At 43.8% G+C, this 16,669-nt stretch overlaps 1 protein-coding gene across 2 annotated transcripts in view; it reads right to left on the reverse strand.

Annotated features, from left to right (window-relative positions):
- EPHX2 (epoxide hydrolase 2) overlaps positions 1-11,847 on the reverse strand; it is a 46,122-nt gene extending 34,275 nt beyond the window's left edge. Inside the window, exons 1-3 of one of the 2 annotated variants that reach the window (XM_081135094.1) lie at positions 11,623-11,847; positions 5,952-6,036; positions 762-921 (exon numbers count right to left, since the gene is read on the reverse strand). In XM_081135094.1, the coding sequence (XP_080991220.1) occupies positions 762-921; positions 5,952-6,036; positions 11,623-11,723 (346 nt within the window). In that variant the 5' untranslated portion in view covers positions 11,724-11,847. The remainder of the gene's footprint in view (positions 1-761; positions 922-5,951; positions 6,037-11,622) is intronic. The other variant, XM_081135095.1, reaches the window with a different exon arrangement.
- Between the last annotated feature and the right edge of the window lie 4,822 nt (positions 11,848-16,669).

Here is a 16,669-nt window from a genome sequence, read left to right on the forward strand (position 1 = left end):
CTTTCAGTCTATGCTATTGCAAACTCTGCTCGACTGTATTTCAAAACACCTGCTTTGGCTTTCAGAGACTGCATTCCCATTTCAACACTAGAGAAATGTAAATAGAGAGAGCAGTGCCCCCTGGCTTTCTCTGCCTAACCAGAGAGGGCAAGAACCCAGAGACAGTGGAAACAAGACACAGCTGAGTCGATGATGTCACACTTCCCATGTAATATGAGTGAGAAATATGGATGTGGAATGGCTTAGCCACAGTCAGGCAAGTCTACTGATAAGTGGGTGCAATGATTTCAAATATGTTTGTGAAGAGGAGCCAGGCTCTGACACTAAATAAATGGCTACTGAATAAACATGATCTCATGTCACAGACCATTTGACACTATTTGAATCCAGATCAGCCAACTCATAGCTCATCACTACGACAACCAGAGGTTGAAAAAAATCATAGTTGTTTAAAAGGCCTTATTTTTAAATCACTGGGTCATTCGGGTCATTATTAGTGTCACCAGAGGGAGATAATTTTGCTCACAAGGCAGCCTATGGCATAAATCATTTTATTAAATAAAATTCTTTCATTTTCCATTCTGATAGTGCTGCTTTTTGCCATTTGGTATAACTTACTTTGGGACTATGTTCTAAGAACAGCTTTCCATCAAGGCCCAGAAGATGTGTGACCTCAAAACACATTTAGATATATTCTGACCTAATCCTGCCAGGGATCCTGGTGTAGTTGGGTCAGAAAATGGCCAGTATTGGGTCCTTACCCTTCTTTCTAAGAGCGAGAGCTGCCTGAAGCATGGGGTGGTTGATCTTCCTCGCTGAAATTGCCTTGCCAAAGATTTGATTTACAGAGAAATTCTCAGGGAGGCAGATTCCAGAGTCTTCAGCATGTTTCCTATAGTCTTCTTCCACGAGTGACACCCACTGTAAAAGTAAGTTGTTGAGAAACTGTCAATTGGTACAACCACTTGGAAAGCTTTGGGCAGCATTTACTAAATCTGAACATGCTTTCCCTGTGATTCAGCAACTTCACTCCTGGACACATACCCAATGGAAATGTCTACATATTGTTCACTAAAATATGTATAAAAATGTTCATAGCAGCATTATTCTTAAGAGCCCCACTGTAGAAAATACTCAAATGCCCCTCTTATGAGCTGAATTATGCCTCCCGCTCTCAAATTCTTATTGAAGTCATAATCCCCAGGATTTCAGAATGTGACTGTCCTTGGAGATAGGGTCTTTAAAGAGGTGATTAGGGTAAAATGAGGTCATGGTTTGGCCCTGATCCAATCTGACTGGTGTCCTTAGAAAAATAGATTAGTCCAGCCGGTATGGCTCAGTGGTTGAGCACTGACCCATGCACCGAGAAGTCACTGGTTTGATTCCTCGTCAGGGCACATGCCCAGGTTTCAGGCTCGGTCTCCAGTGGGGGGGGTGTGCAGGAGGCAGCCAATCAATGTTGATGTTTCTCTCTCATTGATGTTTCTCTCTCTCTTCCTCTCCCTTCCTGTCTCTAAAAGTCAATTTAAAAAAAGAGAGAATAATATTGATGGCTTGTAAGAATTCAAAACATTAAAACAAACAAGCAGGAGATTAGAAAACAGATACACACAGAGGAAGGACTTGAGGACATGGAGAGAAGATGGCCATCTATATGCCAAGGAGAAAGGCTTCAGAAGAAACCAACCCTGTGGATACCTCGATCTTGGGCTACTAGCCTCCAGAACTATACTATACATAGTTTTCAAACCCTTTCCTCCCATTCTTTCTTGAATATACTCTAATCAAGCGTTCACCTCCACATTCCAGAAACTTCTCTAGTCAAGGTTACCAATGACCTCCTCGTTATGTTGCTATATCTAACAGGCACTCACCAGTCTTTAATTTACTTGGCCTATCAGCTGCATTTGAAACAGCTGATCACACTCTTCATCTAAAACTTGGTAACCTGCCCTGGTCAGGTGGCTCAGTTGGTTAGAGCATTGTCCTGATATGCCAAGGTTAGGGGTTCAATTCCTGGGCAGGGCACATACAAGATCAACCAATAAGTGGAACAAAAAAATCAGTATTTCTCTCTCGCACTCTCCCTCCCTCCCTCTCTCTCTAAAAATCAATAAATAAAAATAAAATAAATAACTAAATAAAACTTGATAACCTCTTGGCTTTTAGGACACCCCACTCTCTTGATTTTCCTCTTACAATGGACATGCATTCTCCATCTCTGATTGCTGGGTCCTCCTCACCAACCTGACCTTTAACATCAGAGGACCCAGGACTTTTCTTCTCCATTTATATTCTCTTTCTCCATGACCATATTGAGTCCAATGGTGTTAAATATACCATCTACCAGCTGTAAATATATATATTTATTCAACCAGGACCTCTCCCTTCAACTCTGGGTTTGTACTTTCAGCTGCCTATTCCATACTCTATTTGGATATCAATAAACACTTCAAATTAAAATATCCCAAGTTGAATACCTGGTTTCCCAACCCCCACAGCCATCAAACCTCTTCCATTTAAGAGCAACAGATACTTCCAGTTTGCTTTGGCCAGAAACTGGAGTCATCCTTACCTTCTCTCTCTTGCTTCTCATTCAATCCATCAGAAAAACCTGTTGGATCTACCATCAAAATATCCCCAGAATTTAACCACTTTTTGCCACTTCTACCAATATTACCTTAGTTTAAGCTGCCATGATCTCTCTCCTGGATTTTCCAGTATCTTCCTTAAGTAGTCTCTGTACAATAATCCTTGCCTTCCTGGTCTATTCGCAGAGCAACCAGAGTGAGGTTTTAAAAATATAAGTCAGCTAACATCACTCTGCTGCTCAAATTCTCCCAATGCCTTTCCCATCTCACTCGGGGGTGGGGGAGGGAAGCATCAGGATGGACAAAGAGATTGAAGTATATTCATACAATGGAATATCATAAAGCAAGGAGAATAAAACTATCTACAACTTCATGTAATGATATCTATGATTCTCATAAATATGTTGAGGAAAAAGAGCAGATACAAAGGAGTGTGTCTGCATATTCCATTTACATGAAGTACAAAATAGGCAGAAGTGACCTGTAAGGTCAGAGTCAGGGTAGTAGTTACTCTTGGAGGGCTAACATGCAGAAGGGACCTAAGTGGGGTGACTATGGTGCTGATAATGTTTTATTTCTTCTTTTTAAAAAATATATCTTTATTGATTTCAGAGAGAGGAAGGGAGAAGGAGAGAGAGATAGAAACATCAATGATGAGAGAGTTGTCACTGATCGGCTGCCTCCCACATGCCCCCAACTGGGGACGGAGCCTGTAACCGGCCATGTGCCCTGACCGGGAATCGAACCGTGATCTCCTGGATCCTAAGTTGATGCTCAACCGCTGAGCCACACTCGGCTGGGCGATAATGTTTTATTTCTTGATGAGGGTGCTGGTGACATGGGTGTATTCAGTTTATGAAAATTCATCAAGCTATATACTTTCTGTACTTTTTATTTGTACAATGTGTATAAAAGTTAAAAGATGATTCATTCCTAAGGTACGACTTTTTAAAAGATGATTCATTCCTAAGGTACGACTTTTTAAAAGGCTACTTCATTCCTAAGTAGCCTTTGTCTCAGTACAAGAGGTTTTCTAGTTCTCTCCCTCTAACCTGTTCAAGCTTCACAGAAACTGTACACCGGCTAAAGAAGAATGGGTATAGGATTCTCATTACAATTCCTAGAAATTCTTTCTATATTTCCTATGTTTATTGAAAATACATAGTTTTTCTTTCTTTCCTTACCTTCCAACAATATTACTGCAGCTTTATCATTCAAACTTAGTAACATTTATTCCCAATATCATTCCAGTTTTCATTCACTAGTTGCCACAATATGTGTGTGCATGTGTGTGTGTGTGTATGTGTGAGAGAGAGAGAAAGAGAGAGAGAGTTTTAAAGTGACTGTAATATATTATATTCCCCACACTAAGACCACACTTGCCTTTGCAGAAAAGGTGGGCTCTTGCTTCCTATTATAGTAGGCCTCAAGTTCTCTGGCTGACCTATGGATGGCTGTAATTCATAAAAAAATTTTTAAATATAGATGGTTTTAATTGTGTACTTCTAGAGTAGATTCCCAATAGCCTTTCTTCTTTGAGGCACTAATAGAGAATTCAAATGGTTTTCAATCCTGATTACATTAAAAAATAATTCAGGCTGCAATAATAATAATAACTATTATTTTTGAGCACTTACTATATGCCAGGCACTGTGCTAAGCATTTTTCAAGCTTTTTTTTGAAGTGGAGTCATGGATTTTATTTATTTATTTATTTTAATATGTTTTAACTGATTTTAGAGGGGGAAGGGAGAGGGAGAGAGATAGAAACATCAATAATGAGAGGGAGTCATTGATCAGCTACCCCCTACTAGGGATCTAGCCCACAGCCCAGGCATGTGCCCTGACCAGGAATTGAACCAGGGACCTCTTGGTGCATGGGACAATGCTCAATCCACTGAACTACACTGGCTGGGCACTTTTCAAGCTTTTTAACAACCTATGAAATGGATAGTATTATCACTCTCATTTTATAGATGGCAAAACAGACTTTGAGAGGTTAAGCAAGTTGCTAAGGTTATACAGACTGTAAGTGGGAACTACGGTTCAAATCCAGATGTCTGACCCCAAAGTCCAAGCATAATATAGTTATTAACACCCCTCCCCAGTGGCCCTGTCTGAAAATAGCTACTCCAATGATGACTACTATAAAAAATAAACTGAAAATAACATGAGTTGGCAAAGATGTGAAAAAACTGGAACCTTTGTGTACTGTTGGGGGGGTATGTAAAATGGTGCAGCAGCTATGGAAAACAGTATGGTGGCTCCTCAAAAAATTAAAAATAGAATTATCATATGATCCAGCAGTTTCATTTCTGTGTATATACCCAGAAGAATTGAAAGTAAGGTCTCAAACAGATATTTGTATGCCCATGTTTATAGTAGCATTATTCACAATACCCAAAAGGTGGAGGCTACCCAAGTGTCCATCAACAGATGAGTGGGTAAACCAAATGTGCTATATACATTAAAAGACAAATGGACCCCAAGTAGCCCTTATTATAGTATAATTTCCTTCCTACAAGGAAAGACAACCTGTCACATGCTACAACTTGGATGAACCCTGAAGACATTTTGCTGAATGAATAAGCCAGTTACACAAAGACAAATATTGCATGATCCCACTTGCTTAAAGCATAGCTAAATGCGTAGAGACAGAAAGCTCAATAGTGATTATGGGATGAGGGGAGGTGAACAGTAAGTTATTGTTTAATGGGTATAGAATTTTGTTGTTTTTCAGAGAGTGGGAGAGGGAGAGAGAAAAACATCGACTGGTTGCCTCCCACATGCGCCCCAACTGGGGCCAAGCCCACAACCGAGGTACATGCCCTTGGCCGGAATCAAACCCGGGACCCTTCAGTTCACAGGCTGATGCTCTAACCACTGAGCAAAACCGGCTAGGGTTAATGGGTATAAAATTTCAGTTTTGCAAGATAAAAAGAGTTCTGGAGATGGATGGTGAACAGTGTGAATATACTTAACACCAATGAATTATGTATATCAACTTAAAAATAATCAAGTTGGTTAAATTTTATGGTATGTGTATTTGACCACAATTGGGGAGAAAAAAAAAAAAAAGTTACTCTGGCTATTGTAACTCCCTGGCATAGATCTTCAAAAGTTTGGAAATTTCTTAGTTACTGGCATATGTCCCTCTGCTTGGCCCAAAAAGACGACAAACCAGTCTAAAATGTCCCTTTGTGTGTCTCTGGGCCTCCAGCCCATCCTGAGAGTTAAATGCCATAAGGGTACATGGGTAAAGCAGACATGGCTCTGCCCTCATTGGGCTATGGTGAGTGTGGGAGATGGGCATAGAGGCACAGAATGCCTTCTCAAAGGAGTCTAGCAGGCGTCCCCTTACCTGGGAAAATGTGATCTCTCCCCTTGTGAGACGGACGCTGGGACTATCCGGATCTCCTTCCTTGAAAGCTTCACTGAGAAAGCCTCTGGAAGACACAATGCCATGAGTGTTCCAATGACTTCATCACAGTGGCATATGGGAACAGACCCTATTTATGCCTGTGGTAGGCAGTTACACAGACAGGAGCAGAGCAAGGGCCTGGTGCTGAAACACACCTGAGGCCTAGATGTATTTAATGCAGGTCAGAACCTCATGGTCCTGGGGGCTTAATGCTTACCGTCTGTTCTCTGGCCCCCTTGTTCGTTCTCCCTCTAGTGGGGTCAAACCTGAATGACTAGCAACATGCCAGGAGAGGAGAGGCCAGGGGAAGATTGAAACCACCTGACCAGCAATATGCAAGGCTAGGGGGTCTAACCTGCATGACCAGTGATATGCTAGGGGAGGAAAGGTTACCCTTGGCGTGAGGTCCTTAGTGTCCCAGTTTTGTCTGTTGCTAGACACCTGGGGCTTTCCATCCTGGTGACCTTCTGTACCTGGCCCATTGTCCTTGCTCTGTTCATGTTGTTATACCCAGTTTTCGCGAGATTAATTCACAGAGACCAAATTGAGCATTTGGAATTTTATTAAGCCAGTGGATACGAGGGGCTCATGCCCTAAACAGACTCACAGCCCCAAACAATCTTCACAGGGAGAATTTAAAGGCAAAATTGCATCCTGGTTGGCATGGAGAGGGGTGGGAACCTAGCAAAGCAATGTACAGAAGCCGAAACAAGCGTTGTTTAACCGTTACGGTTGGCTATTTCCTGGCACTAGCCTGTAACTGTGTGTTCCTAGATTGTAACTGTTCAGGGCTATAGAACAGGGTTGACAGTTAGATTACAAATGAAGATTACATGCTTCATGATTGAAAAATGAGGGTTACATGCTTCGATGTCTGTCTAATATCCTACCACAATGCAGATATAATGAACAGCATGGTTAAAAGTTGCCAAGAAAGTATACCTTAAAAAGTCCTCATCACAAGAAAATAATTATAAATAAAATACTGATTTAAGTTTTCAATAATATTGGAAATTCAGCAATCATGTTTTGTTGTAAAACATACATAAAACTGACCATTTTAAGCACTTTTAAGTGTACAGCTCAGGTTGCATTGCTGTGCAACCTTCACCACCATCCATCTCCAGAACTTGTTCCTCTTCACATCTTTGCCAACCTAAAACTCTGTACACGTGAAACCCTAGCTCCCCATTCCCCCTGCAGATTATATTGCATACATTTTGCAACCTCCTTAATCTCCCACAAATCATTAACTATACATGAAATTTCATCTTACACTGTTAACTACAATAATCTCTGTTAGTGATTTTTACACAACTGAACTATTGAAACTTACCATTACATCTAAAATTCATTAACTGTAAACTTGACAGGCTCAGGGAGGCCTGCATGGCTGACTTACAAACTCAGAGACCTAAAGTAACCACATAGAATTGTTAAGTTTGGACAAAAAGCTTAATATCCCTGAGGGCTCCTCCCCTCCCCAAGCATGAGAATGTAAACTTTAGATAAACTCATTTCACTAGCCTCATTCCGTACGTTATGCTTGACAGCTTTCACTCCCTGCATAAGAAGGTACCTCAAGCAACAAAATCTGTTCCTCACATTCAATAGCTTTCTTCTACTCCAGCTCAAAAAAAAAAAAAAAAAGAAAAGGTCGAAAAGCTCCCTCCCTATACCCTATAAAGAGACTTCCTGCCAACCACTCTGGCCTAAGGCCACTTGGAGCTCAGCCCATCTGTATTCAGATGCTGTAACCATCTGTATTCAAATGCCCGAATAAAATTGCCTTTACCTTCTCATCTGGCCTCATGTGTTCCTCCTTGGCAAGCCTAAGGATGGTCTGAAATTAAAATTTTTAACTAAAAGCAGTTCTCATGGCAGGTAGTCAGGTCCTGGGCTAGAATCTTCCTGACAAAAGTCAGTCTTTACCTTAACTGAGCCTGTCTTTTTGCATCTCCAGATACCATACCTTTGGAATGTCAGGTTAACTTCCCTTTTTTCTGGCCCCTCCTGAAAAACTATAAATCCTCATGTTATTGTTATCATGCTAATTGTGGACTTACCTATCCTGTACCCACCAATGTAAAAGAGGTATATGTCTATCATTTTACTTTTTTATCTAATCCCAGAGGCTTCCTGGCTTTGCTTTCCTCCCACCTCCCTAACCAATCACCAATGGACTTCTTGTAACCACTTATGTCTCCTCTTTTGGTTGTAATATATAAAATAAGGTGCAAAACTGCCATTCTCTGGAGCATTTTCTCAATCCATTGAGATTTTGCTTCCTGGCAATTGCCGTCAGTTCGGCTCAAATAAACTCACAAAAATTCTTACAGGTGTGAATGTTTCTTACATTGATATCTGCTTGGCGTAGTGCAGCAGGATTCCAAAGAGGCCCATCCAGGACCCCCCCGCAGATCAGGACCCAGTGCTAGGATCCATCAAGGGGCCCATTGTGCCCCCCACCAGTTCCTTGTTTTAAGGTAAGAGGCCCTGATTTTATTTTTAGTTTTTTTTTTTGTTTTTTTTTTTAAATCCTCGAAGTGGAACGAAAGCTAAGGTTTGACAGAACCCAGGCTAAGGTGGGACTGGAGGAAAAAATGGGTGGCTGGTGTTTAACTTTGGCTTTTCAATCAGAATTGCTTTCTGACAGTCTGAAGTGCAGACTCTACAGATCCCAAAACAAAACTAAAATTAATAAGGGAAATTGTGCCACTAAGGCTGGAAACTCCCTAACTCCAGCCCTCATTAATACTCCTGGAGAAGTAGGAAGCTTTTACTTGCAAGTACTTTACAGAAATGGGAAGATTTAACTAGAAATTATATCAACTCAAAATGGCCAAAAGGCAGCTTTTTAGAGTATCTACATTAATTTTTTTTGCTTGCAAAATTAGAAAAATGCCGGCTCTGAAATTAAACTGAATGAATGGGAAGCATATCTTGATTAGGAAATTAGAAGCTTCTAGGAGGAGCACAGATAAACTTTTTTTTTAAAAAGAAAGAAAATAAATCGATAAGAAATTTTAGAAATTGTCTCTGAACTAAAGGCTTCTGAAGCCAATAAAAGCCTCTCCTTGCACAGCTCCTCCACTATATCTGCTCTCTGAGATTCCTTGTCCAGACTTGCCTTCCCCGCCTCCTTCCTTCCCCTTCGATCTCTATATCTCCTCCACTACCACTCCCTGCTGACCTAGGGGGGACTAAGAATAGGAATTCAGACAAGGACAATCAGGGAATTCTAGCAGCTCCTTTGAAGAAAAGCTGGTTTCAGGCAGAGAGGAGCCAGCAATTGTTCCCTGATTTTCTGCAGGAACCCAATGGGTTCACAAAGACATTTAATGAAGCTGTTAGAACATGTAATCCTGGCTATTCTAACCTATTCCAATTAATACACCTGGTTTCTGGGAGCAAAAGGAACAGAATTACTAAATAAGTTTCACAGGAACACTCCTGTTGAGAAGTCTGTCCACCTTAAGGGTTATAGGAAACTGAAATGGGATTTAGAAAAAAACACACAGAAGCAATCACAGGGCTGCTCTGAAGACTAGGAGAAGGCATTTCCTCTTCTCATTAATAGTTTAGGAGAGATTAAAATTACCATTAAAAAGGGGGGTTACTAAGGCCCTAGAAATACTGGGGCTACTTTATCTGTTCTTAACCACACCTAACTAAGCTGGAGTAAAGATTCTGTGCAAATGGTAGGGATATCTAATTATACCAATTGGGAAAATAATGATTTTAAAGAAACCTCCCCCCACAAGAGGAACTGAATGTTCATTACAGGACAGTTCCAATGCAACTTCAGGCCTTTTCCAGTCACCAGTATCCAAATAGCCAATATTTATACTGATAGTAGCTATGCCTTGGGTGTAGCTCACAACTTTAGAATGTTGTAGAAGAGGTAAGGCTTCTTTTTTTTTTATATATATATCTTTATTGATTTCAGAGAGAGGAAAGGAGAGGGAGAGAGGGAGATAGAAACATCAATGATCTGAGAGTCATTGATCGGTTGCAGCCCACAACCCCGGGCATGTGCCCTGACGGGGAATCGAATCCCGATTGCCTGGATCCTAGGTTGGCGCTCAACTGCTGAGTCACGCCCGGCCTGGCAAGGCTGCTTCTTAATCTTCTCAGGGCATTCCATAAAGAATGGGAAATAGGCTGCAGAACTATTAGGTGTCACACAGAAATTAAAACAATTCGCAATTATCGAAATTCCAGGACATTCTAAAGTTGCCACCATGAAAGCAAAAGAAAATTATTTAGCTGATGCTACAGCTACCATTCACAAGGGAAATGGACAGAGGTTCCATATATCCAAGTCTTTATGGCCCTCAAAGGCAACCCTAAGCTATGCGCTGTCTGTAAACTAGAAAGATGTACTCAGATGGAAAGAGACATTCCAAACGTGGGTGAATGGATTTGTCAGCTCATTGCCAACATCTGGGTGGCAATCCAATTGTTGAAGTAAAAAACAAAACACCCTTAGCCATATCTGAGCAAATCAATTTAACTTATTTCAACTATTCCTTTCTAAATTAGTAAATTTGATAAGTTATTGAGTATCTAGATACCTTGAAATAACATGAAATACTGAAACACTGATTGCTAGACAAGTCTTATTAAGTACATCTGCTTTTGGTTTTTATTGCAGAAAGGCTGAACAGTGGATTTGGAGCTGTTGATGAATGTCTTGTGCTTTGTTGGAGGTGTGTTTCTTGAAAGTGAGTGTGTTTGCCTACAGAGGAGCCTATGTTTCTATAAGGTTATGAAGTAGGTTCATAAAAGTCAATCTAGGAAATACTATCTGCTTACTTTTTGGTTGTCAATGGAAATTGAAGTTTCTAAGAGTTAAAAATTCAAATTAAGTTGGAAAGAAATTATATAGTTTTGGTAATAGAAGTTATAAAGTATGGAAATGCATTTTTAAGGGAAAAGGAAGAAAGTGAGTTGTTCTGATTATGTGTATGATCTTTACACACATATGTGTGGCATTTTCTGCCTCCAGATGGTATAACTAAGGTGTAATATTTTATTGCCTAAAGAGATTAAAATAGTTACATAAATTAAGCAGGATCCTGTGGTCTACACCACAGTGTATAAGTAGTCTTACATTCTGGTGGGTCTGCTCTTTTCACTTTTTATACCTAACACATATTTTCCAATGTCACTTCAATCTTATCCTGAAAGACACGTTTCGAGGCGATGCCTACTAGTTTACCATTTCCCAGTGATTCGGCCTTGAAGCTGTTTCTCTATTTCGATATTATAAGTAAATCTGCAAGGCACGGAACTGTTTCCCTTGGAAATCTCAGAGCCGCCCAGAGATCCACCCGCCTCCCAGATTGGGGCGGGCGGGCGACTCCTCGCCCCTGAGGAACGCTGTCCCCGGGAGGGCAATGCTGGGTCCCCGGAGGGGCTCAATCGCTTGTCCACGTCCACACGCCGGCGTCCTAGGGCCGGAACGGTTTTAACCTTTCGCAGGGCTCTCAAAGGGCAGCGATCCGAAACCAGGCCGGGAAGTCCAAAGGCAACTTCGGGGCGGGAACCGCGCCCCTCACCGCCCCGACTCCCCCGCGCAGCCCGGGCGCGGGGTCCCCACCCCTACCTGGGCAATGCCAACTCCTCCTCGGTGCGGCCCAGGGCGCCGGCGATCGACGGCCGCGCCAGGACCCCGTCCAGGTCGAACACGACCGCACGCAGCGCCATGGCGGCCACAGCCTCAGCCTCCCGCCCGACCACTGCTCCCGGGCCCGGCGGCGAAGTTTGGGCTCAGCTCGCGCTGCGGCCCGGGGTAACCCAGGACGTGCCGTCCCCGCCCCGCCCCTGCCCTGGGATTGGCCACGCCGCCCCCACCCCCTCGGCCCCGCCCACCCTGGCTCTCGCCCCCGCCGCCCCCACCCCCTCGGCCCCGCCCACCCTGGCTCTCGCCCTCACCGCCCCCACCCCCTCGGCCCCGCCCACCCTGGCTCTCGCCCTCACCGCCCCCACCCCCTCGGCCCCGCCCACCCTGGCTCTCACCCCCGCCGCCCCCACCCCCTCGGCCCCGCCCACCCTGGCTCTCACCCCCGCCGCCCCCACCCCCTCGGCCCCGCCCACCCTGGCTCTCACCCCCGCCGCCCCCACCCCCTCGGCCCCGCCCACCCGGGCTCTCGCTCTCGCCCCCGCCAGGTCTCGCCTGGGTCGCGTCCCACCCGAGGCTCCCCCGGTGCACCCGCCCCCGCGCGGTCTGTTTCCTCTGCTTCCCGGCGCCTGAGACTCCTGGTCCCTAAAATTGAAGTCCAAATACCTCCGCGCTCCCGCAGCAGCTCCTCGAAGACACGGCCTCAAACTCCGGGACATGCTGGCTGCTTCACTGGCTTTGAATTTGCCACTTTCACCAGTCCGGGCTGCTCTGGAGGGAAGGGAGCCTGAAAACAAGCCAGAGGCCTCGCACGACCCTTTAAATGCGTGCGTGCGTGTGCGTGCGTGTGTGCGTGAGTGTGTGCGTGAGTGTGTGCGTGTGTGTGTGCGTGCGTGTGCGTGCGTGTGTGCGCGTGCGTGGGGGGGCGTTGGCCAGGTGGGTCACTTGGCGGGAGTGTGTCCCGAAACCTAGCTGTGTCCGTGTCCCCCTCTCCTTCGTGTGTGGAAGGCCTCCTCCCCGTTGTGACCACGTTCAGAGATGGGCCTAAACTGGGTGGCTTAAATGTACTTCTCACAGTTCTGGAGTCTGGCAAGTCCAAGGTCAAGGTGCTGGCCAGGCAGGTCTCCTTCTGAGGCCCTTCTCTTGGCCTGCAGGCAGCGACTGGTGAACCGGCCCCTGGGTGCTCCTATGGCCTCTTCTCTGCGCGCGCACAGGCATCAGGGCAAGGCCTCTGGTGTCTCCCCTTATAAGAACACTAATCCCATCATGAGGGGTCTACCCTTAAGACCTCACCTTACCTTACTTACAACACCCTCACCTGAAGGATTTATCACACACCAGGAATCGAACTTTATTCTCCATCTTAACCACCCCTCTCTGCCTCTGGAGAGGAACCAGAAACAGGCCCCCCGCATACCCCAGCAAGCAAGCTCCAGGAACAACAAACTTAGCAAGGGGCACAAACACCCCCCAAACTGCTCATTTATGGCCACGATCTGGTAAACATGCATAGAAATGGATTCTCAAAGTACTAGACCAAGGACAGAAAGTTGAAATAAGATTTGGCTGGCTAATGGGGATGTGCTTTTGAGAGATTTTGGTTCAGTCTACAAGTTTGAACCACTGGGGGTGTATTAGGGTTCTCTAGGAGACAGATAGATAGATGATGATAGATTGATAGATGATGATAGATAGATAGATGATGACAGATGATAGATGATAGATAGATAGATGATAGATAGATAGATAGATAGATAGATAGATAGATAGATAGATAGATAGATAGATGATAGATAGATGATAGATAGATGATAGATGATAGATAGATAGATAGATAGATAGATGATAGATGATAGATAGATAGATAGATAGATGATAGATAGATAGATAGATAGATGATAGATAGATAGATAGATAGATAGATAGATAGATAGATAGATAGATAGATGATAGATAGATAGATAGATAGATAGATAGATAGATAGATGATAGGATGAGATTTATCTTAGGAATTGGCTCACATGGTTATGGAGGCTGAGAAGCCCCATGATCTGCCGTCTGCAAGCTGGAGTACCAGGAAAGGTGGTGGTATAGTTCACTTGGAGTCCAAAGGCCTGAGAATTAGGGGTGGGAGCCAATGCTCTAAGTCTTGATCTGAGTCCAGAAGCCTGAAAAGCAGGAGCACTGGTGTCCAAAGTCAGGAGAAAACAGGTCCCGGCTCAGGCAGAAGGAGTGAATTCATCTTTCTTGCACCTTTTTGTTCTATCCAGGCCCCCAAAAGATTGGATGGTGCCTACCTCAGTGGCGAGGGAGGTCTTCTTTACTCAGTCTACTGATTCAAGTGGTAATCTCTTCCAGAGAAACCCTCATAGACACACCTAGAAAGAATGTTTTTTCCAGTTATCTTGGGCATCCTTTAGGGCAGTCAAGTTGACACATAAAATTAACCATCACAGGGTGGTACTGTTTGTTCAATTTGTAGTCCTTGCAAAGTGACAATGAGATACTAGAAATTTGTACGACAGAATGGAAGACTTGGGGAAATAAAAGTGTTGGAATGGCCCCGCCAGTGTGGCTCAGTGGTTAAGCATCATCGACCTATGACCCAGGAGATCGAGGTTTGATTCCTGGTCAGGGCACATGCCCTGGTTGCAGGCTGGATCCCCAGCAGGGGCCGTGCAGGAGGCAGCCAATCAATGACTCTGTCATCACTGATGTTTCTATCTCCCTCTCCCTCTCCCTTCTTCTCTCTGAAATCAAGAAAGACATATTAGATATATAGAAAGAAAGAGAGAGAGGGGTGGGGGGGGTTGGACCTTAGGTGCTGAGATTTGTGTTAAGGAAACTTCTCAGTACATGACACATCATTATCAGCCTTGGCAGGAAGAACCGAGTGGGAGCCTTCATAATAAAACAATAGATAAAATCAATACCATGCCTTTGAGGAGTGACAAGGGTTAGGACCACCATCAAAGACCAGAACAATGCAGAGATGGCCATTTTGGTTACCACCCAGCTCTACCTAAGAGGGATAGGTCTTTATAGAATGACAGTGGGTTGCTGTAAATTTAATTTGGTGACTCCTATTACACATGCTGTTCCCAATGTGATCCCTATTGTTGCCACTGCCAAATGACCAACTCCCCAGCCCCAGCAACAAACGCTCAGCTCCAGATAGGGTGCCCAAGACCTGAGGCTCAAATTATTCCCCTGGTGGCAAGCTGATTACATCAAATCCCTTCCATGATAGAGGGGATAACAATTTGTCTTTTATGGAAGAGATGCTGCTTCTGGAGAATGGGTGGAGGGAAAAGCTATAAATAATGACTCTAACCTAACGATCTTTTACAACAATGAGGGCTGTTCCCTGACTATATTTTTTTCTTTACTTTGTTAATTTGTTTTATTTTATGCCCACCCTATTACTTTCATAGGCAGTGTGCTTTTGATAAACTTCATCATTTACTCCATAGGAAATGTAATTTCAAGATGACATTGTGCCAGGAGTGGAACAAGAATGGGCGTTGCCCAGAGAGGCTAGAATGAAGCTGGACTGAGTCACTGATGAGGCTTAGGGGTTAGGATGAGCACTTTTGTTTCTGTGAGGAATGGTTGTCTTGTGTTGGTGTTCTAACTGCACTTTCTTAGATTCTGTATTTGCCTGTTTAGCATCCATTACTCACAGGACCAAATGAATGGCCAAAGTTGTTTATGTCTCCCGTGACCCAGCTTTTATGGGCATGCAAAAATTACATTACAAATCCTCCAACCAATCCTGATCAACACCCCCAACCACCTCCTTTATCTCTCTCTCACACACCAAGCCAATATTCCCTCTGCACTAAATCACCCCAGGGACAGGTACAGAACAACTAGAGATCATCTTAATGCTCACAGCTTGCCAACATTATTCAAACTATCCAGTCCTAAGCTGCTTACCCTGTTCTGCCTTGTCTTTACTATAGAAACTCCAATAAATACTCTGGGCCCTACTTTCTTTGCCCTTTCTGCCCTTGGCTGGCCCTGGTGCTTCCCCATGTGACCCTGCATGGCCTGTCATGACTCCCGCGTCTACGGACCTCTGACAATCATTTTTTCATGACAATCATGCTGCTGTTTGCACATCTTACTATACTTGATTAAACAAATCCTGGGTACAGATTTTAGAACAGTGAAGTGTAAGCATTTTTTTCGAAGTGTAATTATGGAAAGTTGGGTATGCCTTGATGTTAGGAACCAAAGAGTTAGATTTGGGGGAGTTCCCCAGCATTTACCAAATATTTTGGGAATATCCCCACCTTGAAGGTGGCACAGTCCACCTTCCACATAGAAGCTCAAGACACCATATCCTGCTTCCTCAGCCTTCTGTCTAGTTCATGGGCACATGATTAATCAGGTGGCCTTTGTATTGGGAGCTTGTGACACAAAGAAGCAGAGACAGAGGAGAATTAACCCTGGCAGGAGTGGCAGCAGCAGCAGGAAGGGCCGGTTTCCAGGCACAGCAGCACCAGCAGCACCAGTGACAGTGCAGGGCTTCGCATCCGGGGCTGCAGCAGAGGGCCCACCATGCAGGTGATGGTTGTGCTTTTGGCTCCAGTCTGGCTGATGTTTTCCTGATCTCACCTGGGTCCCAAGCGGTTCTCTAGCTCTCTAAGTGTTTCTGTGAACTACCCATTGTCCTTGGATAAAATCATTTGCTGCTTAAAAGTAAATCAATAGGTTTTTATTGCTTGTAACCAAGAATCCTGATTGATACAATCTATGATTATTCTCTTTCCTCATTTCTGTCTCTTTCTCTTTTCCTTCTTTCCTTCCTTCCATCGTCCTGTCTTTCTCTCTGGACAATGTATGCATTAAATACTTGAATAATTTATATAAGCACACATAGAAAGAGAGATGTATGTACATCTATACACACATATATCAACATGAAAGTAAATATGGTGAAATACTAACATTTGTTAATTATGGGTAGTGAGAATATGGGTATTTTATAATTTCTTTGTATTTTTAGTCTTAATTTTCTCATAAG

Source organism: Miniopterus schreibersii (assembly GCF_964146895.1).
Source record: "Miniopterus schreibersii genome assembly, chromosome: 4".
Lineage (NCBI taxonomy): Eukaryota > Metazoa > Chordata > Mammalia > Chiroptera > Miniopteridae > Miniopterus > Miniopterus schreibersii.